The following is a 24,373-nucleotide window of genomic DNA, read 5'->3' on the forward strand; positions in this document are numbered from 1 at the left end:
AAAACAAGTCTGGTCCCACTGGAAAAGAACAGTGACAGAAGGGGACAGACAAATATCTCTGGGGAGGGAGTTCCACAGTTTGGCGCCATGGCCAAAAAGGCCCTTGGTTGCTACCAACCTAATATGAGAAGGCAGGGGAATCTGAAGTAGTGCCTTGGTATAGCTGATTTTATTAATATTATATAGTAATTATAATTATTCATACTGGCATATCTAGCTGAAAGATGGCATGTCTAAGGGTGACATACCAGATTTTGGTAGACAGAGGAGAGATTTTCAACAAGGTTCAGAGATCTGTTTAATTCAAAATTAAATTGCAAAAAAAGCAGTGGATTTCAAGAGTATCTGCTGTAATTACTTTTATACACCCTATAATTACAGTATTGTCATGTTCACAGGTAGTCTTTTGTTATGTAGAAGAATCTGAGTCCTGAGGGTATTATCATTTGTGAGCAAAACCACCAGGGAAGATTTCCCTTTCTCTTAGGCCCTTCTTAAATAACATCTGTGATAATGTCATAATTTTTAATATTACACAGACGCAACAATCAGGGCAGCTACTGCCAGTGAGATTGTGGATGGGATAGAACAACTAATTGGGGCCTGTCTCTCTGAGGAGGTCAGATACATACATCACATGCTATTTCCCTTCACTGGCTAGGCAAACTACTATGGAGCTGAGGATTGGTTATGGGCTAGAATGGGGCAAAGAAGGCAAGGGATTATGTAATCTTGCTTCTGAAAGTCAACTCTCTTTGTCAGACATAGTAGAGATCTACATTTTTACTCTGCTGTGTCTGACGAAGAGAACTGACTCTTGAAAGCTTATATCCTGAGAATGTTGTTGGCCGCTTAGGTACTGCTGGACAAATTTAAGCGTCCTATTGCAGCTCAACATGGCTACCCTCTGAAACTGTAATCCTGCTGCTGCAAATGAGCTATCATGCTGTGCCGGAGAGGCAGTTGTGTTTTTGCCTTTTCTTCCCTTTTCAACTACGTATAGTGAATGAAAGAATGGACATGGGGGAGCAAGGGGGATTTTGAAACAAGCATAGATCAGCAGGAGATAAAAGTAACAAAAATGACTCATAGGTTCTCCAGTTGGGTTCCTCCAAGCAGCATTATCCGGTAAGCTGAAAACAAAGCACCAGCTTCTTGACCCCCCATGGCTGTTCCTCTTGTTAGCTGGGCGGAAAATTTCCACCCATCTATTACACTCTCTGACTCATTCTGTATGAGTTTAGACTGAAATAATTCTGCATAGAATTGCTCCATCAGTCACATGAAATAAATGAGACACTAGGTGGTGATTATATGGAAGGAAAAGGTAAATATATGTACAGGGCAATCTCAAATTTAGAAACAAAGTAGAATTTAAAATATATAGAAATGATAATAATAAATAATAAGTAATAATAATTTACAAAACAAAAATAGTTTAGTGTAGCCTGACTTGAGACCTCTGCTCAAATGAGTTGACCATGAAAGGGAAGGAATCAATGGGATAAGCTTTTGTTACTAACATGTTTCAGTTAATAAAATGGAACAAGCTTGATTCTAGGTCTTCTTGTGTGTACGATGAACTAAAGGTTCTTAGTTTAGTTTTGTTATTCTGACACTCATAATTAGGTTTCTTTATAAAATTTTGAATTCCAATCACTGTAGGTGACTTCACCTTGCTGTGGATTATCTCCCATATGGGAGATTTCCACTACCCCACCTCAGTGTTGGCAACCTTTCTCAGAGAGGAATTTCATGACAAACTACTAACTTCTTGGAGAAGAGGGAGGCGAGGAAAGATCAACTCTGCCAACTCATTCCATAAACTCATGGGTAGGATTCACGCCCCATGTGGAGATACCAATTCTTATAAATGGCTCCTATACCTGAGTGTGTCCTAGCCTCTAGCCCAGCAATTCCCAACCAGGGTTCCGTGGTACCCTGGGGTGCCGTGAGCATGTCCCAGGGGTACCGTGGCAACACTATTGCCCCCCCCCCCTCACTTTTGTGGTGTCTCCCGCCGGTGCCAGCAAGGACATGAAGCTGGCCTAGGGGGGCAAGGCCTGCCGCAAGGTCAGCAACCATCCCCCCCCCGCCCCGCCCAGTGCTTCCCTTCACCCTGGGAGGGGAAGATTGGGGGATGGCAAGAAGGGGCATTGGGAGAGGAAGGTGGGGGATGGTAGGGGTACCGTGAGATATGAAGAGTGAGATTAAGGGTACCGTGACGTTGAAAAGGTTGGGAAACTCTGCTAATGAACCTTCCGATTAACGTCCCCTTGGTTAATATGAATCAATGTATAATTGGGCATGCTTATCTTTGGGCATGGCTATACTTTTGTCTCACCAAAAGATTTCAGGAGATTTTTTAATTTAACTGCTGCCACTTCCTGGACCTCACCAAGTTGGGGCATCTGAATGCAAACAGTCACCTCAAATGCTCTAGCTGGGACATCATTGCATGTGTATGCCACCAACCACAACACAGTACACAGACACACGGCATTAGGAAGCACAACTGAGACTCTGGATCCATTTTCTTGCCCAATCTTTCAACTGCAGTAGATTCCCCCCCTGCTGCCCTTGCTCGAAAATCAAATTAAAAAACAGAGCCCTGCAAAGAAGACACACTTGAAACCTGCCTGGGCCACTTTGTTCACTCCCATGCCAGGAGGCAACTGTGATGCTGGCTCGCAGTCACCTGTCTGAAACCTCCATGGCGAGAAAGCAAAGCTGCTTCCCATGCTCAGGCAGTTTGTTCTCCAGACTGATGGAATCCCCCCCCCGCCCCCCCCGTTAGTCAATACAAAATTATTTTCCCACTGCAGGAGCCCTGGTGCCCATGGCTCACATTCTCCTTTGCACTCTTACACTTTTTCCTCTTTGCACGTATTGTACATTGGAGAACAGGCTCAGCGGGGCTCTCCTCACATAGTGAAAGACACAAGTACTTTCTTCCAAGCCTCTACAGCACTAATCAAAGGCTAGCCTGGCTTGGTGTGTGTCTAAAGTCGCCGCCCCGCCCCATAATCACAAACACCAGGCTGGGTACACATGAGGGCAAGACACCACACAACTGCCACAACAGTCTCCCGGTTCCTTCCCCACCACCCAAATTGCCAAGCCAGGCCTGCCAGCCCTGCCAACTCACTGTGTGCTCACTTGCTCACTCACAGGCCTGCTCATAGTCCTTCAGGACTATTTTCTGCTGCAGAAGCAGGAACATCTGCCACACAGCTACTGACTGCATCTTTCTGTAAGACAGAGTATAGTATTTGATACCATGCAAAAGCAGCATGAAGTCAGCATATTATGAATAAGGTCTTTTTAATTATAGGAATATTCTTTGGGGAGTGGGTTTTCTTTGCCATGAAACAATGTTAAGAAGCCACTAGACATGAAGGAGGAGGAGGAGGAGTCTTCTGCTTGGTTAACATATGAAATTAAAGGCTTGATGTAAAGATTCAGTATTGCAGTTTTAATGTTTTATTTGCCCAACTTTCATTGGAAAGACGATTAATTAAATCCCGCCATTTCTACATTAAAATTTATATTTTATATAAATGTGTGTGTATGACACACACACGTGTGCATATTTGCAATGTCTTTCAAAATCTGTATCTTGAAATATCTTGTTATTCTAGAAGCTATATGACAGAAATTATACCCATATTTTCCGCACTACTGTATTGTTGTCAGAATTATTACAGATGCATGTCTTCCTACCTGGTACATGTGCTAATCAGTTTGTACATTCTGTTTCGGAAAATTGTCATTGTTATCTTCTACCACGTTCATTTCTTAATATCAAGATTTGCCTTAGCTTGGGACTTTTCTGCATTTTTTGTTTATTTTCTTTTCTTTTTTTGCTGGTAACATGATTGAAATATTTGGGTGATTCACTCTAGGTCCAGAGAGCTCATTCAGATGGGTAGAACAAAGCTTTTGTCTCCCAAACGGCTGTCTTTTTCGTCCTCCCTCGTCATTTCTGAACGGGGATGATTCATGCACCTCTCGTATTTACAGTTTCAGAGTCTGCTCAGGCCTTTCGTAAATGTTCACTTCTTCCTCCTTTTCATTTTGTTAAAAAAAACTATTCAGCTCAGAGGGCAGGAAACTGGTCATCATGGTGTAAGATAGCGTAGTGATAGAAACAGGACAGGAACAGAACGAACAGATCAGAAACAAAAATGAAATCACAACATTTACCACCTTTGAACAATTCTCTTGTTTGATGTTCTGACCATTTTATGATAAATTAGCATTTAAGACAAAAATAGTTTTTACACGTGCACACAAATCAGCTGAAGAGTCACTCTAAGGCTGACGTGTGATACTCTTATTCATAACTTTGTGACAAATAACGTGGGAAATACTTCTGTCTTTTATAGGCTAGGTGTGAAATCTGTTTGGTGCATAAAATAACACATGAGAAGAAAGTGGGGAAGGGAGGAAGATGACAACATATTCTATGCCCCTTGTTGTTCCTGTTGTTGTTGAATCAATTTCATATGATAAGTCTAGTTCTCAATTTATTTTACCTTTTATCTAGAGATTTTTTAAAAGCCATGGTTTGAAATTCATACTTTAAGCTCTGGAATGAGATTCTGTGTTATTCAAGGCCAGCTCTAGCGTAACTATTTAAAGCCAGGGGTTTATAATAAATCTAATTAACTACCTTCATGAAAGGTTTCAAAATGTGTTCGGGGGAAACACTCAGTGTTCTTTGAAAGCTCTTCAGGTGCGAATATTTGAAATGGCTTTCCTAGAAGCTGGTTTACCCATCTGTACTGTCCTTTTACTGCAAAGCATAGAAGCAATCAGGTGCTGGGTATGCTGTTGGGTACAGTTTCAGTTCATGTAGTAGGATAACCCAACATATAGATGAAGCAGTCTGCATAGATTGAACGTATGAAATAGAATCACGTGCATTGTGCAAGAATTTCACAGCTGACACAGTGTAGAAAGGACTCTCCATAGGGCAGAAGTTTGAAATCACCGCTGTTATACATGAAGTTCTTTTTTGTTTGAGTGAACCTGAATAGGAGTATCATGAATAGGAGTATCATATTTGTATCATTCATAATTTTACAAATCTCTATTTTGATTTCATAAATCTTTCTACTAAAATCCTGCCAACAAATCTAATCTGAAATCTAATGTGTAACCATTTGATACAGCCAGTAGGCAGTGTCCTCTCACAAGTCTGATTTTCTGCCCCACTAAAAGACTTTCAGAACATCTTCCAAATAACATAATTCAAGATCCATGAAGTTAGATCTAGTCAAAAGCCCATAGCAAAGACATCATATCAGTTTCCTCTTGTCTATAGTATACCAAGAAGCTCTTTCCATAAGTGCATGACTGGGATAGTTGAAACAGCACGGTCAGTGATCTGCTGCAAATGGTTGTCATCATTTTGTCTTGGTTGCAACAGATATGTCCTCTTACAGTTGATGTTTGGGCATCTTGATTATTTAGAGTGAAGCCTAATACACATTGCCCACTAAAGTCTGAAGACAAAATCCTCTTTTTTCATCTGGTGGACCCTCACGTTCCAGCTGTACATGATGGCTTTAGCCCCAGTCCAGTTTTGTGCCTGTCTATGTCTCTGGACAAATTGTTTTGACACCTTCTCTTAAGGAAACACTCTTGGAATAAAGTTCCATCCTACTCTACGGAATAAAGTTCCATCCTACTCTAAACTGGCCTTGATGTGCCCTACAAATTGGGAGATGAAATAATGTTTCACATCTAATTCCAGAATCCACGTAAGGGTTGGAATATGTCTGGCCAAACCCTGCTAGGAAAGGGCAATCTTTAATCAACTTCTGTTCAGCCAGATCTTGCTTATGATTTCATCATTTATTCATTCCCATTGGGAAATGGTTTGTCAAAGAGCTGGAGAAAAACAGATGAAATGAACGTTTGGAAAATGTTGTGATGAAAAGATTCTATAGAATGGTGACTTCTTTGGGATGTATTTAAATAATAATTTGTTGGGCTTTTTGTACAATGTGAGAACTCACTTGTACATTATATTCACAATAGAGATAAAGTTGACTTGAGAGGGAATATATACAATTATGGTAGCTGGTCATGATGTCCAAACCACCTACAATAGCGAGAAACCATTGAGTTTTGTAAAGCATGAGCATGTTAAATTAGAGATCAGATGCAACTGGATACTTGCACTACTGAAAAGCAAAAAACCCCACAAACCAAAAAGTAATGTGTGAATAATCCCAAAGTGACATGGCAGTGTTGAAAGAGTGCTGGGAGGACAGGGCCAAACACACTGCTACATGAGCAAAGAATAGTGACAAGTCTCAACATGTTGGAGTTGTTATATGACCTTAGTTCACTACTGAAAGCTTAACACGACATGAATCAATCTGTATACACTGTGATGTACTTCTGGAACTTACAAGGTTTGACTTTCCACAGCCTGAGGACTTTCAGATTCAGAACAGCCAAGTACTGTTCCCTTTTTATGACTAATGCTATATTTTCGATAGCCTTTTATGAGACACAAGCATCACCTCACACAGTCACATGAGACAGTCATGTATTATAGGGAGCATGTTAGTGTACTTACTTCACAGAGAAAATGAATAAGTATTCTTAAGTTTTGTGGCACCAAGAGATCTCTTTTTAAACAGACAGTAGGAGGCATTTCCAAATCGTGCTACTATAAGAACATGTCTGTTCAGTTCTGTGAAAAAGTGAATCGTTCACGTAAAATACAGATTTGTTATTTTTTTAAAAAAAATTCTTTAGTACTGCCTTCCTACCCAAATAGGAATCCCAAGGCAGTGAAATAAAAACATTAAATCATCTCAACATTAAAAGTTCAAGACATTAAAAGAAGAGTTCAAAGCTGTTTTTAGTGTCACTTATGATGGCACCTGTTGGTCACTTTTCTAGTCCTTTATCCATTATAAAAGAATATTAAGCACAAAACAATAGCAGTTTACCATCAACATTGCTCTCATACTGTTACTTTTATCCTCCAGAAATTAGGTTTTGTTAGACTCAACAGTGCAAATCAGAAGTGGCATGAAATATACATTCATGTCCTAAAGGTTATCTCTGAGTTGAAGAATCACATACAATTTTAAAAGTTGGCAATAATGATTTAATCTCTTCTGACACTGTTATCGAATCCAACTCTCTTCACTGCTTAGGGCAGTTGCAGTTATATGTTTCATAATTACATTATAATTTTTAAAAAGGAGAAAGTTCAAAGAACAATTACGGGTTTTGATACCCTGAAGAGAATCCTTCACAGCACAGAAGGTGTATGTCTATGGGCTACTCACAGCTTAAGAATTCAAATACAAGAACTGCACCCAGAGGATCTTAAGTCAGGTGACTAACACTAAAGATCCTGTCTCATATTTCTGCACAGTGTAAGCACAACTCTCAGTGTTCCTAATGCTTCCTTGTTACAAGAAGCATCACTTATTTTATATTCAAATTTATTTCCCTCCTGCTAAAGCAGTGATGGCGAACCTTTTTGAGACCGAGTGCCCAAATTGCAATTCAAACCCCATTTATTTTTCGCAAAGTGCCAACCCGGCAATTTAACCTGAATGCTGAGGTTTTAGTTTAGAAAAAAACGGTTGGCTCCCTCTTCCTCCGCCCCATCCGCTTGAGCAGGGGCCAGCCTGCTCTAGCCTCTAGTAAGTCCTGCGCGCACCGCTCTGTGCCTCTCTAGTATCTCTGCCTCAGTGGTGGGATCCAAAAATTTTAATAACAGGTTCCAATGGTGGTGGGATTCAAACAGTGGCGTAGTGCCAATGGGGCTGGGCGGGGCACGACAGGGGTGTGCCCAGGCATTTGGTGGGCGGGGCATTCCTGGGCGGGGCTGTGACAAGGACGCAGGGCACATGCGCCCCAGGTATAGTTCCCTTTTACTGTAGCCATTTTTGTTAAGGGCAAAAGCTATCGGCTGCAGAAAAGAGACAAGTTAGGGATTGTCTGCCAATTCCCATCTCGCTCTGAAATGAAGGTAAATGTATGGGGGTGGGCACCTTGGGGTGGGGGGTAGGGGTGTCATGGGGGAAGGGGGCCACAGGGGGCTCTAGGGGGCAATTTTGCATTTCCCACTTGATGAGATTTGCTGTACCCAGGGACAGTGATTACCCCTTTTGTCCCTATTGGAGTTAATCATTAACAACCGGTTCTCCGAACTGAGAAAATTTTAATAACCGGTTCTACCGAATAGGTGCGAATAGGCTGCATCCCACCTCTGCTCTGCCTCCTCTGCGCCCCCCCCCCCTCGGGCAGCAGCCACCCGAAGCACAAGTACCAGGCCTGCCAGCCGAGTCCTCCCTGCTCACCGCGGTGCACGCACGTCGTGCTCAGTGGCCCAGGCCAGCCTAGATGTGTGTGTGTGTGTGTGGGGGGGGTGATTTTCCACCCCCACATGATGAACTCTGTGTGTGTGTGCCCACAGAGAGAGCTCCAAGTGCCACCTCTGGCACCCGTGCCATAGGTTCGCCATCACTGTGCTAAAGCATGACTTTGCAAAAGAGAAGTGCACTCCATTTTTAAAAGTCTATGCTGAAATGAAATATGCAATGATAGAACTTAACAGATTCTAAAGATAGTAGCACTTGATTGGGATTTTTGGGAATGTGTACAAACCACATATGTAAATGTATGCATATGTACATTCATGTACGTTGTTCTGCAACAGATAGGTGCTTAACAGAAAAATCCTTTCTTTGAATTATGCATGATGGATGAGAGCAGCATTACTATTACATTTTCTTCAACTGCCCCAAAGATATCAGCCATAGTGGATTTACAATGGCAGAATATCACTTCTGCACTGATGTAACTGCTGTGGCACACCACCAGCACAAACACAAATACAAACCAGATGAGTGAAGTGCCATTAACACTATCTATGTATATTCCTTGACCATAAAGTAGAACTCAAAAATTGTCTGCGGAGGAGGAGGAGGAGGAGGAGGAGGAGGCTGTTACTTATACATTCTACATACATACTTTCTTTTGGCCATTGGTCCATAGAATGGACATATAGTTGGAATTGGAGTACAGTGTCTTCTTTGTACCCCTGACTATTTTCTTCTCCTGTTGTCTGCTCGGGGTTCTATGGGATTCAAAACCTTTATTGTAGGAAGACCTGTAGGTTGTAGGTTATGGTTCCAAAGAACGGAGAATTAGCTGCTTGTCTTCCGTTTTCTGTGCAGTCCCAGTTTGGGACTGCGCATGATTGTCTGTAGACAGAATTTTCCAGCTTCTAGGACAGGGAGGGGACACTTCACCCCAGTGCGCATGTATAGCTTTTTCTGCCACATCGGAGTGTGCCTAAAAGGAGAGGGCCCCCTTTCCCCTTAGTTCTTCTTGCTGCTGAACTGAGAAGTTCAGTTTAACTTTGTGCCTCAGTTTACTTATCCTTCATTCTTTCTACTGAGAATTCTTCTTCTTCATCACAATGGCTCAAAAGACATTGTTCAAGAAATGTCTCCAAAGCTAAGGTGAAGTTCAGACTTGTGGACAAGGGCTCAGCATTTCGCCAGGTACTCTTTTGGTTCTGGAGCTTTTGGAACTGATTGTGCTTCAGGAGGTGCTTTTACCTTTTCCTTGCTTGGTCCATAGAATAGCCAAAAAATAAAGATTGGATTGTTCTTCCAGGATTTTCACAAAGGGTAGAAGAGGCTTAATGGTTTGTTACCCATTCAACTGATAGGGTACTTTCCCGAGAGAGTGCCTGGACTGTTTCCTACGTGCCAGTTGATTGAAGGTGAGCAGATATAGTGAGCAATGATCTGCTGGGTGTGCTGATTAAATCACTGTGACTGCTAACAGTAGGGTTGCCAACCTCTAGGTTGGGTCTGGAGATCTCCTAGAATTAATTGTTACTGGTCTCTAGAGATCAGTTCCCTTGCAGAAAACAGTTGCTTTGGAGGATGGGTTCTATAGCATCATCTCCCTGCTAAGCTCCCTCCCCTCTTCAAATCTCACCCTTCCCAAAATCTATCATCTAAGTCTCCAGGAAATCCCAACCTGGAATTGACAAGTCTAGTCATGGAAGCCACAGTAAAATAAAAGGACAGTCTTCCTATCTACCTCAACTTGTCAGTCATTCATGACCTGTCTGTTCCCAGCCCTCTAAGCTCTCAGTTGGAAAAGAACTAGTGAATAAAGTGGACCCAGAGCCATGGTTTTCAAAAACAGAAGCAGTGTTCTGCTTCCAAAATGTGTTTTCTGAAGTGCCACACATCCTAAATACATTAATCTGAGTTGTCTTCAGATTTCCATATATTCTTTTATCTTGTAAACCCTAATTCCAGAGAAGGAAGAGTAGGACAGACATTGTAGTTGCTGATGTCCCGTGCCTTTGTGGATGGCTGCCAGTTTCAGGATAAATTTAAATTTTGATGTCTGTGGAGCTGCATTATCTGTGAAGAGTTCCAAATGTGAACCTGTGTACTTTTTTCAGCAGCCAAACGCTTTGGAACATAAAGGCCTATCCGTGGAAGGAATAAAGTCCATAGAGGCAAAGTGATGTCAGACCAGAGAGGTTATCTCTTAACGTCACTAGTTTGCTAAGTAAATCACCATTGATTTTGGCCTTTGTACCCATTTTCCACGAGTAGTTAATTATTACACATCCAGATGAATGCCAGACTGGCTTTGTAGCCTCTTTTCTCTTAACATATAAAAAAGCAAGGGAAATAGTGGACCTTTCTCCCACTCCACTATATATTTATCCATAAAGAGACCCAATATATTAAAAACATAATAAATCTGACTATGAAATCATGGTGAGGTGGCTGGGAAATGAGTCTCCTTCCCTGTGAGTCTGACGAAGCATTATCCTCATGTGTTTCTCATGTCACCATGAGCTAGTTAATAATATACTGAGTAAGAACAACGTAACCATTCCTCGGCCCGCTGTCTTTTTAAAGCAATATGAAATGCCGAGGAATGTAAGGGTGTACATTGCTGATGCTGTACATAATTTGAGCACTGAGCCCACTGTTGCAGAAGACTCATAGTTCTTTTACAATATTATTCCAGATCAAAATCAGGGGAAATTGGTTTTTTTTTTCGACAGAAGAAGTCAGCTGAGCTCTGACTTTGCTACGCTACCCCATCTTCCAGTTCTTCCCCAAAGCAGTTTTTCACTGATCGATTCTGCTTTTCTGTGGGGTAGAGGGGGGAATTTGCACAAGTGAATATATACAAATAAGTAAGACTCAAGTCCAATATGTAGATGTAGTGCTTTAACAGTAAAAAAAAAGGGAAACTGACTGCCTGGCTCAGAAAGACTCAGCATTCAATTAACTGGTCAGTGCCTCTCAGTCAAATAGATTGTGAAGGTGGGAGAAAGTCAAGCTTAAGTTGTAGAAGAAAAAAATAGAGCAAGTCCTGATTTGCCAAATTCTGATTTGCCCTGACCTGGATGGTTCAGGTTAGCTCAATCTAATCAGATCTCAGAAGCTAAGCAGGGCTGACCCTGGCACTTGATATGGGAGACCACCAAGGAAGTCCAGGATTGCTATGCAAAAGCCGGCAATAACAAACCACCTCTGAATATCTTTTACCATGAAAACCCTGTGTGCACATTTTCTGGCACCTGAATTGAATCAGTAGGTACCCTAAAGAATATCTCTGGATCCACATACTCTAAATAAACAACCAATTATCTGCTTTGCACACCACAACAAAGTTCCTATTTAATTTTTTTAAGGCCAACTATTTGAGATTCATTAAGTTAACTTTGAATTTCCTGGCTTTTGTTAAGTCAGGAAGGAAGTCCAACCCAAACTTAAGTCATTAGAGTTATTTAAATGTGACTCTTAGCATTGTGTCTCTTGGCTTTTTCATGACTGGTCCTTTGTTCCTTTTTTTAAAAAAAAGGGTATTTGGAAAACAAACAAATACGAGATAAAGTAAGGAAATGTTGTGAGAACAGCTCTGCTTTCCTCACACGCTAGTTTTTAATTTATATAACCCAACAAGGGTGTGATATTTCTTATAGACTGCCAAATCAGTAGAGACAATCATTTCTAAAGGTCTGTGAATTACTAGCATTCTGTGAAACTGTGTGGCTCAGTATCCAGATATATTCTTTTGGATCAGATAAATCATTCCAGGAGCTTAAACAGCTGGAACAGAAATGCAAATAGGAGTGTGTTTGTGTGTGTATTCTGTAATTTTTTTACCCTACCCTTTCCCAGCATGTGGGGTTCTGGGCTAATAATAACATAATTTACATCATGTATCAATAGAACAAAAAACAAATATAAATATATATTTACCAGCAATAATTAATATTAAAACTCCAAGGTAATTTTAAATGGCACTAAAATAATCATTCACTCTCTGCAAAGATCTGTGCTTACCCCAAAGCAGAGATCAGAAGCTAAAATGACTCCAGAAACAGAAAGCTGACCAATAGAGTCTAAGGAGAAAAGGCAGCAACACTGATATCCAATCAGATCACAGGAATATTGCCATGTCTTTGAACCTTCAAGCCTTCAAAGTATCAAATCCACACATGCATGTTTAAAAAAAATTGAAAACATTTTCAGTGCAAACTACCTGAAATGTTTTACTTTGATAAGCTAAAACATTTGCAGAATGTTTTACAAGTCAGAATGTGGACTAAATCCACAGAAAAGATAGTTTTGAAAATGTTCTGTAAACATTGTAACTGCTTTGTGCAGAAAGGGCCATTGCATAGAATTTAAATGGATCCTTAGTGTGGGTGAGGTTAGTCCTAAGGTGCAATAGCAGGAAAACCTAAGGGACAATGGGGGACAAAGATGTAAAAGATCCAATAGGGTCCAGGAAAAAAGGACAGGGGAAGGAACAACAGGGAAGGAGAAGAGAAAGAGGGGCAGGAGGGAAGAGGGAGGGAGGGAGGGCGACCAAAAGATGTAGACCATCGCTGCCCTCAGTCATAGACCTGGAGAGACAGCTAGGTCTTACAGGCCCTGTGGAACTAGGCCAGATCTCACTTGACATCTTTAGTATCCACAAACTGCTTTTGACACTTCATGTGTGGTTGGGGGGGGTGGGGATTAGTGGATCCCATCTCCATCGCCTCTGATTTGACCATAGGCCACAAAACTCCTCACAGCTGTTCTCCAATGAGACTCCTTCACTAACAACTGAATAGCATTATTACATCTCCTTACAGAAACAAGAAATGAAATGTCATCAATATAATGTTCAGAGAAACATGATTTTTCCTGGCTGTAGTAATATGTTTGAATATCGCTTTGACTATCTGCCCGCCTGTCTCTCTGTCAGACAGAAGGATTCTGGCATAGCCAGTTCCCTGATAATACTTGTGGAGGACAATACCTGTGAAGGGTGCCGATACATTACCAGCAACACTATTATTTAGCCTCTGCAGCGTTGTATTCCTTAACAAATTTAACCCCATCTTCAGTCTTGCAGTTGCATAACCTAGGCTTGGGGGCTTCTTCTCTGGGTTAAATTTTACTGCAATAACAATCTCAGGCTTTTAATCCAATGTGATTCTGGGTACTCAAGTGAATCTTTTTGGGAAAGTTCTCTGACAAATATTCCTTTCCAGTGGGAGATCAAGGCCCATTAACCACAATCCTTGAAATAACTTTTCTCAACGTGAAGTAGGTGACACAGTCAAACTTACCTAGGTATTTCAAATGTCATTTAATCAAGAAGGCTGTTACAAGCTTTGGTACAATTATTCAGTATTAATAAGCATGCCTACACAAATCTGTTTTGGGAAAGTATTAACAATGCATAACTGAATCCAAAAACAATTTTATACAGTGAGCATAATGTTGAGGTTTCTCCTCTGATTCAGCATCACTCAGCCCCCAATAATATTATTGCAAGTTGCCTTGAATCATGAAGATACATGAGGTGTAAATGGTTTACTGCATAAATAAATATTGATAATGCAAAGTTTTCTGAATCTTTGTCAGTCTTGAGAATGAAAATATGTATCTTTGTAGCAGAAGGATCCACTAATATGTATACTACTAGTCTTGAAGACTTCATGAAGGTCCTAACATCATATAACAACATGGTTAGTATCTAGGATTGTCAACCTCCACATGGATAGCAGTCACAAGACTGAATATGTTTTAAAAACTTAAAATACTCTACTACTATATACACAAAACAGTCCTCTGAAATTTTAGCACATTATACATTTATGTGGGATTTATACCTCAGTTTCCTCTGTAGTACAATTTCAAAATAATATACAGATATGTGGGACTTGTCTCTCAGTCTCCACTGTAACACTTTATATCAGCACCATTCCTAGCAGCATATACCTAACATACAAACTTATGGTGTGTTGCAGATTCTTAGGTTTGAAATGAATAATGGTGCTGCCTGACCTTGTTGTTTCTTCTTCACAGGCTCAAAATATTATTAGTGTTCCCAAAGTCCCTCACATTTAACTATTTCACAGCATTCCACTTGGACAGTGTTCAGCCATAGAGTTTCTAGCTGCCGCTTCAGTGTCCTAGCCATTCAGTCATTTTTAGATTTACAAAACATTACTGTCTTTTAATTTTACTTAGAAGCATCTGTGATGAGACAAGGGTTTAAAGATCCCAGCTCTCTCTCTCTCTCTCTCTCACACACACACACACACACACACACACTCACACACTCACACACACACACACACACACACACACACACACACGCCCACATCTTTCCTATATGAAAGTTGCCCCTTCATACACTATTAAATTGTAAGGGTGTATTGTTGAAGGCTTTCACGGCTAGATTCAACTGGTTGTGGTGGGTTTTCCGGGCTATGTGGCCGTGGTCTGATGAATCTTGTTCCTAACGTTTCGCCTGCATCTGTGGCTGGCATCTTCAGAGGTGTATCACAGAGGGAAGTCTGTTACACACTGTGCTTATGCCAAAATTACACACTGTGCTTACCCCACACTGTAACTTCCCTCTGTGATACACCTCTGAAGATGTCCTCTGTGATACACCTCTGAAGATGCCAGCCACAGATGCAGGCGAAACGTTAGGAACAAGATCCACCAGACCACGGCCACAAAGCCCGGAAAACCCACCACAACCAAAAAATTGTAAGGGTATTCACTGGAAAAATGATAGGAAACATTGAACATAATAGGAAAAGAGGAAGGCCAAGCACGAGACAGACTCAATAAAAGAAGCCAAGGCCCTCAGTTTGTATGACCTCAGCAAGGCTGTTAATGAGAGGATGTTTTGGAGATCATTGATTCATAAGTCAGAAATGACTTGATGGCACATAACATGAATAGGCCCTCCTTTCCCCCCACCCTTTCCCAAGGTGCAAAATCAGGCTCCTTGGGGAAGGTCAAGCCTATCAGATGAGGTCTACTCATGGTCTTTGGCAAAACCAAGCATATCACAGCTCCCAGTTTTAAAGTTGGGGTAGCAAGGACAAGAGAACAACCCATCCTCTTCCCTTGCAGGCTGCTCCATTTTACTCCAGGCTGCTCCAGGGCTTGCAGTAGCTCACTAGAGCACAGGAATTGAGCTTTCCCAACATCCTAGCAGCACCCTAATCGGGGAACAGGCATGTACAGTACAGAATGAGCCATCTCTTGTGGGCAATTGACCCTCCCTCATCTCCTGCCACTGCACCCTCTTTGCCTGCTACCCACGGCACCTGCCCCACCCCCTCATATCCCCTAGATCTGGCCCTGCCATTTACAACACAAATATAGAAATGATGCTTTTAGGCTACAGAGTATTTTCTGGAAAGGATATAGATTTGAGTCAATTTTGTCCCACTTGCTTAATACTGGGATTAATAATTCTCCCTCATGTGTATTTCCCTGCCAATTTATTCACACAATTTAGACTACATGGAGGGCTTTCAAATGATCTCTCCACATTCAGGAATCAGCTCTGTGGAATGCCTGTTCACATTAATTAGTATTTCCCAGCCTCTCATGGGAAGTAACAATAGCTCTGGATTTTTCACAGACCCCCCACCCCCACCCCCACCCCACCGCAGGACTGACTGTGAGTAACCAAAGTAGTTTGAATCCCCTTTTGTGCTCTTTTAACAGAGCAGTTTATCCTAAGCAACTGGAGTGTGCCGTCACCCAAAGTTTAAGAGATGGCTGCTTCCACTTGTGTTCCATTACTGGCAGACTTCTAACCTATGAATCCTCAAACCTCTTCACCTCAGTTTTACTCTGTGTGTGTGTTTGTGTGTGTGTGCCTGTCCCTTAATATATAACTGGTTTTTTATTCATTTTCTTTCCAATTATATCACCTAGACCACACTTTCTATTTCAATATCCCCTCTCTGATAGATATTTTCTTTTCTAATCCATGATTAGAATACTCACAGACGGCCTTGGCTGTCTTTCTTACATTTATACAGATGTCATTCTTCCAGAACATTGTCACCTTTTCCAGTATTTTCAGAATTGTAGACTATTATCTATTCCAGAATCTTTTAGATCAACTAATAGTAGTGTAAATAAGTAGAAGATTAACAGTACTCTATTGAAGTTAAACCAATAGTCTCAGTATAACACTTCTTCATAAAAGTTATTATTTTATCAATATTGCCAGAACCTTCCAGAATCTTCTCTGAAGTTGATACTTATTATTTTAATGTCTTTTGTATTTTTTGTATTTTAAGTCTGACAGCATATCTCAGTTGAATGTATTAGAAATATGTTTTCTAATGAATTTTTATGTTTTATGAATTTATTATAATACTCCCATTGTTTCTAGTTTAAAAAAATCTATGCCAAATCTGGCAACATGTAACTGATTGTATAATTGTTTGTGTTCAGTAGTTTTACAGCCAACAATTTAGACTAAAAGACAAGCCAGATTTTGTTGTCTTGAAAATAAAAACTGGCAGTTTTGTTCTTTTTCATTTCTATTTATTTATTGTTGATGATGTTATCACAATAACACCATGAATCAGTGACAGACTGTGAACTAAAGGATCATATGTTCTGGGAGTAAATTCCACTCTTGTTCCACTGACATCGTTGTAAAAGTAACAGGAGCAAAAGTAACAGGAGCAAAGGCTTGTACAAGTAGGGCACTAGACCGAGAGAAAGGGAAATAAAACGACCCCCATGTGACCATTCCCCAGTATGTTTCAGTAATGTTAACATTTTGTAAACCTTGAAGGGCTGGTCAGCACTGGCGTAATGCCCATTGGGCAAGATGGGCAGCTGCCCAGGGCATCACCTTGTGGGGGGCATCAAAATGCTGGGTTCGTTTTGGGGTATTTTAGTGGTTTTCCATTTTTGGCCTGCAGGGGGCGCAGTTTTTAGGCTAGCGGCACCAAATTTTCAGCGTATCATCAGGAGACTGTCCTTATGCTACCCCCCAAGTTTGGTGAGGTTTGGTTCAGGGAGTCCAAAGTTATGGACTCCCAAAGGGGGTGCCCCTATCCCCCATTGTTTCCAATGGGAGCTAATAGGAGATGGGGGCTACAGTTTTGAGGGTCCATAACTTTGGCCCCCCTGAACCAAACTGCACCAGACATGGGGGGTATCATTAGGGCAGTCTCCTGATGAGACCCTGAAGAAAGTTTTGAGACTGTGCCTTCAGAAATGTCCCCCCCCCCCCCCACACACAGCCTGTAACCCCCCATTGACAGCAATGCAGAAAACTCAATGCAGAACAAAGATTCTTTGGGCAAATTTCACCGTAGGATGTTCCTGCAGGGGTGCATTTTTTTAGCGGATGGTCGGGCACGAAAAATTTCAGAATCATATGGAGATGATAGCTTTTAAAGTTTGTTGCAGCGTTTGGTTCCAGGGGGGGGGGCCAAAGTTATGGACTGTAGCCCCCATCTCCTATTAGCTCCCATTGGAAACAATGGGGGATGGGGCACCCCCTTTGGGAGTCCATAACTTTGGACTCCTTGAATCAAACCTCACCAAACTTGGGGAGTAGCATAAAGACAGTCTCCTGATGATATGCTGAAATATTGGTGCTGATATGTCTAAAAATGCACCCCCTGCAGGCACCAATGTCCTGGTGCAAAAAAAAATTTGGTCATGGTGGAGTGGCCGCCCATGGGAGGGGGGCATCCAACTCAGGTTTTGCCCAGGGCTACAGTTTGCCCAGGGCTGCCTCGTTATGCCCCTGCTGGTCAGCACAGAACACAGGAATGCCAAATGTATTTTTATCATGTGATTTAGGAGCTTCATGAAGTCCACATTCACAAGATTTGCAATAAACTCACAATAATGTGTCCTTCTGCTACAAAGATACATGTTGTCATTCTCACATAACATGGGAATAAATCTGCATTACTAATATCTCACTTCCTTGCTTTAAATTTTACTGTGATAAAGATCTCCGTCTTTTAATCCAATAGAAATTATTCTGGGTGCTTGAGTGATCCTCTTTGGTCTCTGACAATTAATATTTTCCAGGGAGTGATTAATGGCAACTACAAACCTCAAAGTATGGGAACTATTTCCATGATAATACCATACACTTGAGGATCCTGATCCTAGATCCTAGGACCTAGAATGATATTGTATTAAGTGTGCAAAGCATTCTGTATGATAAAGAAGATTATCATATAACCACTGTCTCATACCTAATGCCAATATAGGTTATTGTGATTATTGTGATAAGAAGATTATCAACCAATCAACACAGGTGGCACTCACAACAGTTATTTTTTCCAACTTCTGTCTTGTTCCATCCCAGGGACCCACAACCCCGATTGGTACATAACAAGAAACAGAAGATGAAGGGTGTCCCCAGTCATATCAAAACAGTACCTGGCTCAAGGTTGACTCAGCCTTCCATCCTTCTGAGTTGGGTAAAATGAGTTCCCAGCTTGCTGGGGGTAAAGTGTAGATGACTGGGGAAGGCAATGGCAAAGCACCCCATAAAACAAAGCTTACCTAGTACATGTTGTGATGTGATGTCATTCTATGGGTCAATAATGACCCAGTTCTTGCACAGGAATTACCTTTACCTTTTTTTAAAAAAACCCTTAACTACAACCATTATAAGCCAAGCCCCTAAAGTCTTACAGTTCTGCCAGTAAATCATTTGGTTGAGACTCCAATAGACGTCTCTGGGAACAGATTTCCACAGTTTTAGAACAGCCACTGAATACATCTCTTCTGTCTGTTCGCACTTGGTCCATGGTTTGTATGATCCAGACCCTTGCCCTCTTGAAACCACGATGGGAAGGTAAACGGTGTCTATATTTACATCAACTCCCATTTAGGAATCAGGTAGTTGCTACCCAAATGCTATATTTATTTTGCTTATAAGGGGACTAAGAAATCCTCCTTTTTGACTTCCACATAAACCAGAGATAAAGACTGGATGTTGGGCTCAGTGTTGGCTCATGGCATCAGTGACGATGTTGACGATTTTATTCCAACCAGCAGAGGGCAATGATGAGTCTAGACTTCATATAGGAATATAAAATTAATATCAACTCTACCACACCGGACTGGTGTTAGTCAATTATAAGAATGAATTGGGGCTTTTGCATGTGAGAATGGCTCTGACTTTTGCTCTTACATCGAGACCACTTTAATTCCTCTCTGAAAAGCCAGGCTCTTGCTAGCAGGGAAACTAGAGCGAAGGGTTACATCAGTCGATTATATCCCTCAGGAGAGGAAGGCTTTGTGTATGGATGCATTCAAATCGGCTTGGCTGTTCTGCCTGCTGGATGACGTCAGCGCTCCGGGGCTGGGGAGTGTCGCCGGTCTGGCTCTCAGCCCGGTGACGTCTTCCACGAAAAGTAGTCACGTGACCCAGCTCCATTCACAAAAAAAAAGCCGAAGCGGCAAACTGCAGCTACACTATATAAGGCGAGGCGCCGCGTCCAGCGAGCAAGCAAACCGTACCAGCCACGCAAGAAGAGCCAATAAACTAGACGCGCAAAAGCCAAGCAAGCGTTGTCGTCTTCATTTATCCCGCCAAGTCCAGCTACCTTTGGGATACAAAGAACAAGACCCGGTGAGAAAGAAAGAAAGATTTGGTTTGCAATCCGCGAAGCTTTCGGTTTGCAAAGCTCCAAGAAACCCTCCCAGCAAGAACAAAGGAGCAACCTGGGGAGGACGCCGCCTGCCAGCCCAAGACAAAAGGGAGCCCTGGTCGTCCCGGTCCGCTCCCCGAGGCCATCGCTCGCCTTAGCGCTGCCCACCCAGTCCCCAGCTATTATGGTCAACATGGATGTGTGCGCCCTGGATTGTGAGACGCTGCAGGGGCTGCTGAAGGACAGGTCCTTCCAGTGCCTGCTCCTGGACTGCCGGTCCTTTTTTTCCTTCAACTCCTCGCACGTCGGCGGCTCGCACAATGTCCGCTTGAGCACCATCGTCCGGCGGAGGGCCAAGGGGGCCATGGGGCTGGATCACATCCTGCCCAACGAAGAAGTGCGCTCCCGTCTGCACAAGGGGCTTTATCACGCCGTGGTGTTGCTGGACGAGCGCAGCGCCGACCTTGAGGCGCCCAAGAGAGACAGCACCCTCATGCTGGCCCTCAACACCCTGTGCAGAGAAGCCCGCGACACCCGCATCTGCTTCCTCAAGGGTGAGTCTCTCGACCTGCCAGCAGATCACCATCCCCAGACACTTCCTTCGCTGGGAATCAACACACACAGCGCTAAAGGCCCACACCACACAGGCCCACGGGGACATTAGGAAATAATTTAAAAAGTGTGATTGCTGAAGAGCCCTAAGATCTCTTTCTTCAAAGAGAGAAAACCTTTAATTGGAAGGTTTTCAACTCCTCATGAAGACAAACGGGGCAGTGTGTTTAGGATCATTGGGACTAAAGGAAGTTTTCTAGACATTCATACACAAACCCTAGACGTAAGATGTACTTCTCTGAAAATAGCTAACCATCCCATCTTTTTTCAATTTTCTCCAACAGGAGGATACGAAGCCTTGCTGTCTACATACCCTGAGTTGTGCTCAAAGCCGTCTGCTCCAAAGGGTCTGAGTCTGCCTCTCAGCACCAACCACATGTCTGGCGGTGCAGATTCAAACTGCAGCTCCTGCGGGACTCCTCTGTATGATCAGGTCAGTCACAAAGCATCAATTATTCTGGGGGAAATACTCGTTTTTCAGCAGTTAGCTTGGAAATGGTGTGTCTGAAATGGGGGCGGCATCCACAGATATATTCTGTTTCGAACCATAGAGTGTTGAAAACAAAAGAAATGTTGGAGGTGACAGACAGCAATCAAACAGAGACAGCAGTGTCGGAAGCTATTTTTGAAGCAGGATTAATGGATTGATTTCTTCTCTCTTCTCTATTTTAGGGTGGTCCAGTGGAAATCCTACCTTTCCTGTACTTGGGCAGTGCCTACCATGCTTCCAGGAAAGATATGCTGGATGCTTTGGGGATCACAGCCTTGATCAACGTCTCTGCCAACTGCCCAAACCATTTTGAAGAGCACTATCAGTACAAAAGCATCCCTGTAGAGGATAACCACAAGGCTGACATCAGTTGCTGGTTTAATGAAGCCATCGACTTCATTGGTAAATGAGTTTTCTCTCGGCAGCCTACCAGTCACAGTAATTAGCTTATATTGTCCCTGGGAGTCAGTGTCTTAACTGAAGCCTCTAGACCCTTAAAAATTGAGCTGTGGGATATTATGTCTTCGGGGATTAAAATAGCATGGCCTGAAATAAATCTGTAGCTGTATGGGCGCTTGAGCCACACTGGAAGATGGTGTTGTCAAATGCTAAGAACGTCAGTCGGTTTACTGAAATAACTGCATCGGCTAGTAATTTTAGCCAATGTCCTGCTGACAGCATTTCCAAATGCAGTTTTTCAAACAAGAATTAGTGGGAAATGGTTAGACAACATAAGAACCCTGAAGTCAGAGCTGAGTATGCATGCCTACTGGTTTGCCTCATACTCCATTCCCAGCAAAGTAGCATAATACTGTACATTCTTAGGAAGGGAAACTTTGAAGGTCAGATGAAGAACTTTTGCACAAGAGCTATCTGTTTGTTAACATGGATATTCCACTTATTTGCAGATTCTGTTAAAAATGATGGCGGACGAGTTTTTGTTCACTGTCAAGCTGGCATCTCCCGCTCAGCAACCATCTGCCTCGCTTACCTTATGAGGACCAACCGAGTCAAACTGGACGAAGCCTTTGAGTTTGTCAAGCAGAGGAGAAGCATCATCTCCCCCAACTTCAGCTTCATGGGACAGTTGCTGCAGTTTGAGTCTCAGGTCCTTGCTCCAAATTGCTCAGCAGAGGCTGGAAGCCCTGCCATGGCTGCATTGGACAGAGGGGCTCCCACGACAACCGTCTTCAACTTTCCAGTCTCCATCCCTGTCCATCCTTCTGCCAAAGCACTAAGCTACCTTCAGAGCCCTATCACCACTTCTCCAAGCTGCTGAAAGGCAGAAGCAAACTGACTCTCAAAACAAGATTTGATACTGTGGCTGTTATCTCAAAAAGTGCAATAACCCCGGGGGACAGTTAGCCTCTGCACACATAGGTTTCTGCTCCTTTCAGCTGCAAAGCAATACAGAGTCATCAGGACAGAGCAGCATATCCAGAAAACGAGGTTCTTTTTGCTAGATTTTGCTGAGATGTGTGTTTGACCAACATTTGGATGCCTACAAAGGAGACAAAGCACAGTGAACATTGCTTTTTACTCCTGAACTATTCCTCTTAACATTTTCTGTCTCTTTCTGTTTTGTCAGTCTGTGCTTTGATAGCGAACCTTACAGTATTCTCGTTCCTGGGTGTGCTAGGCTACAGTGACACTGTCCCCTTGTGTAAGGAAGTCTCAGTATTTATTTATTTTTATGCAGTGTTTGTGTGTGTGTGTGTGTGTTACCTTTATAAGTCTTTCTTTTTCAAAAAAGAAAGAAAAACCAAATACCTCAGTATTTTTTGGGTACTGTAATCTTGTAAATATCTCTTAAACTGTTCCCTAAGCACTGACATTGAAAGCACAAAGGAGTGGTTGTGGCTGTGGTTGCCAAGAGTAGGATGTTTGCTGATTTATTTATGATGTGAAATAATATATTTCTTCTTATGATGGAAGATCTGGGTTTTTTGTTTATAATTATGCCTTTTTATACACATGGAATAAATTATGACATTTCTATTAAAAATGTATTCCTGAAAGAGTTTTCTTTTGAAGTTGAAAAATTACAGCTGTGAGTCCAGAAAGCCTGCTAGCTAGCACACAGTAAGGCCGTATTCGTAACAGCTTGCTTTGTGGAGGGAAATGGTGCTGGTAATGATACTTACATAGCCCCAAATGAAAAGACCTGTGCCATGATTTGTAATAAATCCAATCAAAGATCTCCACAAAAATTTCGATTCAGTGGTTACTGCCAGTGGGGACAAAAGCTCACATTGCAGCTATGCATTCCCCAAAAGATGATTAGCAGTACTGTCAATTTTGACTATTCTGATCACTTACCGTAAAGAGAAAAGGGAACCTAGCTTACATCTAGCAGTCTTTGCGTGTACAGAGAAAAGGGAACCTAGCTTACATCTAGCAGTCTTTGCCCTGTAACTATCACAAGTATTATCAGATCCAATTGTGCAAACTTCTCTGTTAAGTGGCTGGGAGAGCACAGCAGTGGAGGGATTGGATGAAGGCCCTGCTCTCCTGCAACATATTGTAAGAAAACATGCAAGAACATCTATTAAGACATCACATCTGCCAGCTTCAATGACTCTCAGTGATCTGAGGGACTACTTTTCTACAGCTTAGGGTCTTACTACAATTTCTCTTGTATCTATCCTGTGTGTGTTAGGGCAGGGCTGTAATCAAGTCACTTCCCTGATATAAAAATTGAGTCTGGCCGGCCCGCTACGAGGCAGTGACCTGCACAAAGCTTCCAAATCAGCCCTGCCACATGCTTCCTTGCACTACTGACAGCTGAGTTACAGAGGCTAGCGGGTCTCTTGTTTTCTCCTGAACTAAGAGCATAGATTCGCAATCAGCAAAGGATAGTGGGCAAGGCCAGGGCTTCTCTCCCTTGTGCTGAGCCATAGAAACACAGTGACAGTGCTAATGGCAGCCGTGCATCCTGGTTCTCTTTCTGTCTGTTGAGAGGGCAAGGCATATATATGTGTGTGATGGCAAAGGGAGAAGTGCAGCAGGGAAGAGCAGAAGGGGGTTTCTGGATGGAGTCTGGCTGATCATTGTTCATAATCTCAACCTTATGGAATTATAGTGGGGTGCTGGTATTGCCTGTTCCATAAAGCAGAGCCTAATGAGAGGCTGTTCATCACTGAAAGTCAGTGATTATGATAATAATTCCACACAGTTTTCTTAAGAGCCACTTCAAGGCACACAGGGTACTGCTGTATACATACTGCAACAGTGGTATTAATGCAATGCAAATTAAATCACAATTCCATAGG

At 42.3% G+C, this 24,373-nt stretch overlaps 1 protein-coding gene across 1 annotated transcript; it reads left to right on the top strand.

Annotated features, from left to right (window-relative positions):
* Nucleotides 1-19,810: 19,810 nt before the first annotated feature.
* On the top strand, nucleotides 19,811-23,106 carry DUSP1 (dual specificity phosphatase 1). The gene is made up of 4 exons (XM_048491366.1): nucleotides 19,811-20,553; nucleotides 20,896-21,044; nucleotides 21,284-21,503; nucleotides 22,010-23,106. The coding sequence occupies exons 1-4, from the start codon at nucleotides 20,184-20,186 to the stop codon at nucleotides 22,378-22,380; spliced, it is 1,110 nt and encodes a 369-aa protein (XP_048347323.1). The 5' UTR covers nucleotides 19,811-20,183; the 3' UTR covers nucleotides 22,381-23,106.
* The last annotated feature ends 1,267 nt before the right edge of the window (nucleotides 23,107-24,373 follow it).

The sequence above is a fragment of the Sphaerodactylus townsendi genome, linkage group LG03 (genome assembly GCF_021028975.2).
Source record: "Sphaerodactylus townsendi isolate TG3544 linkage group LG03, MPM_Stown_v2.3, whole genome shotgun sequence".
Lineage (NCBI taxonomy): Eukaryota > Metazoa > Chordata > Lepidosauria > Squamata > Sphaerodactylidae > Sphaerodactylus > Sphaerodactylus townsendi.

What these genes read in the sequence shown, in the direction of transcription:
- DUSP1 (XM_048491366.1), top strand. Translation starts at nt 20,184, where the DNA reads ATGGTCAACATGGATGTGTGCGCCCTGGATTGTGAGACGCTGCAGGGG. An exon ending in CCGCATCTGCTTCCTCAAGG is followed by an intron (nt 20,554 to 20,895) that starts GTGAGTCTCTCG and finishes TTTCTCCAACAG; the next exon opens with GAGGATACGAAGCCTTGCTG. An exon ending in GGACTCCTCTGTATGATCAG is followed by an intron (nt 21,045 to 21,283) that starts GTCAGTCACAAA and finishes TCTCTATTTTAG; the next exon opens with GGTGGTCCAGTGGAAATCCT.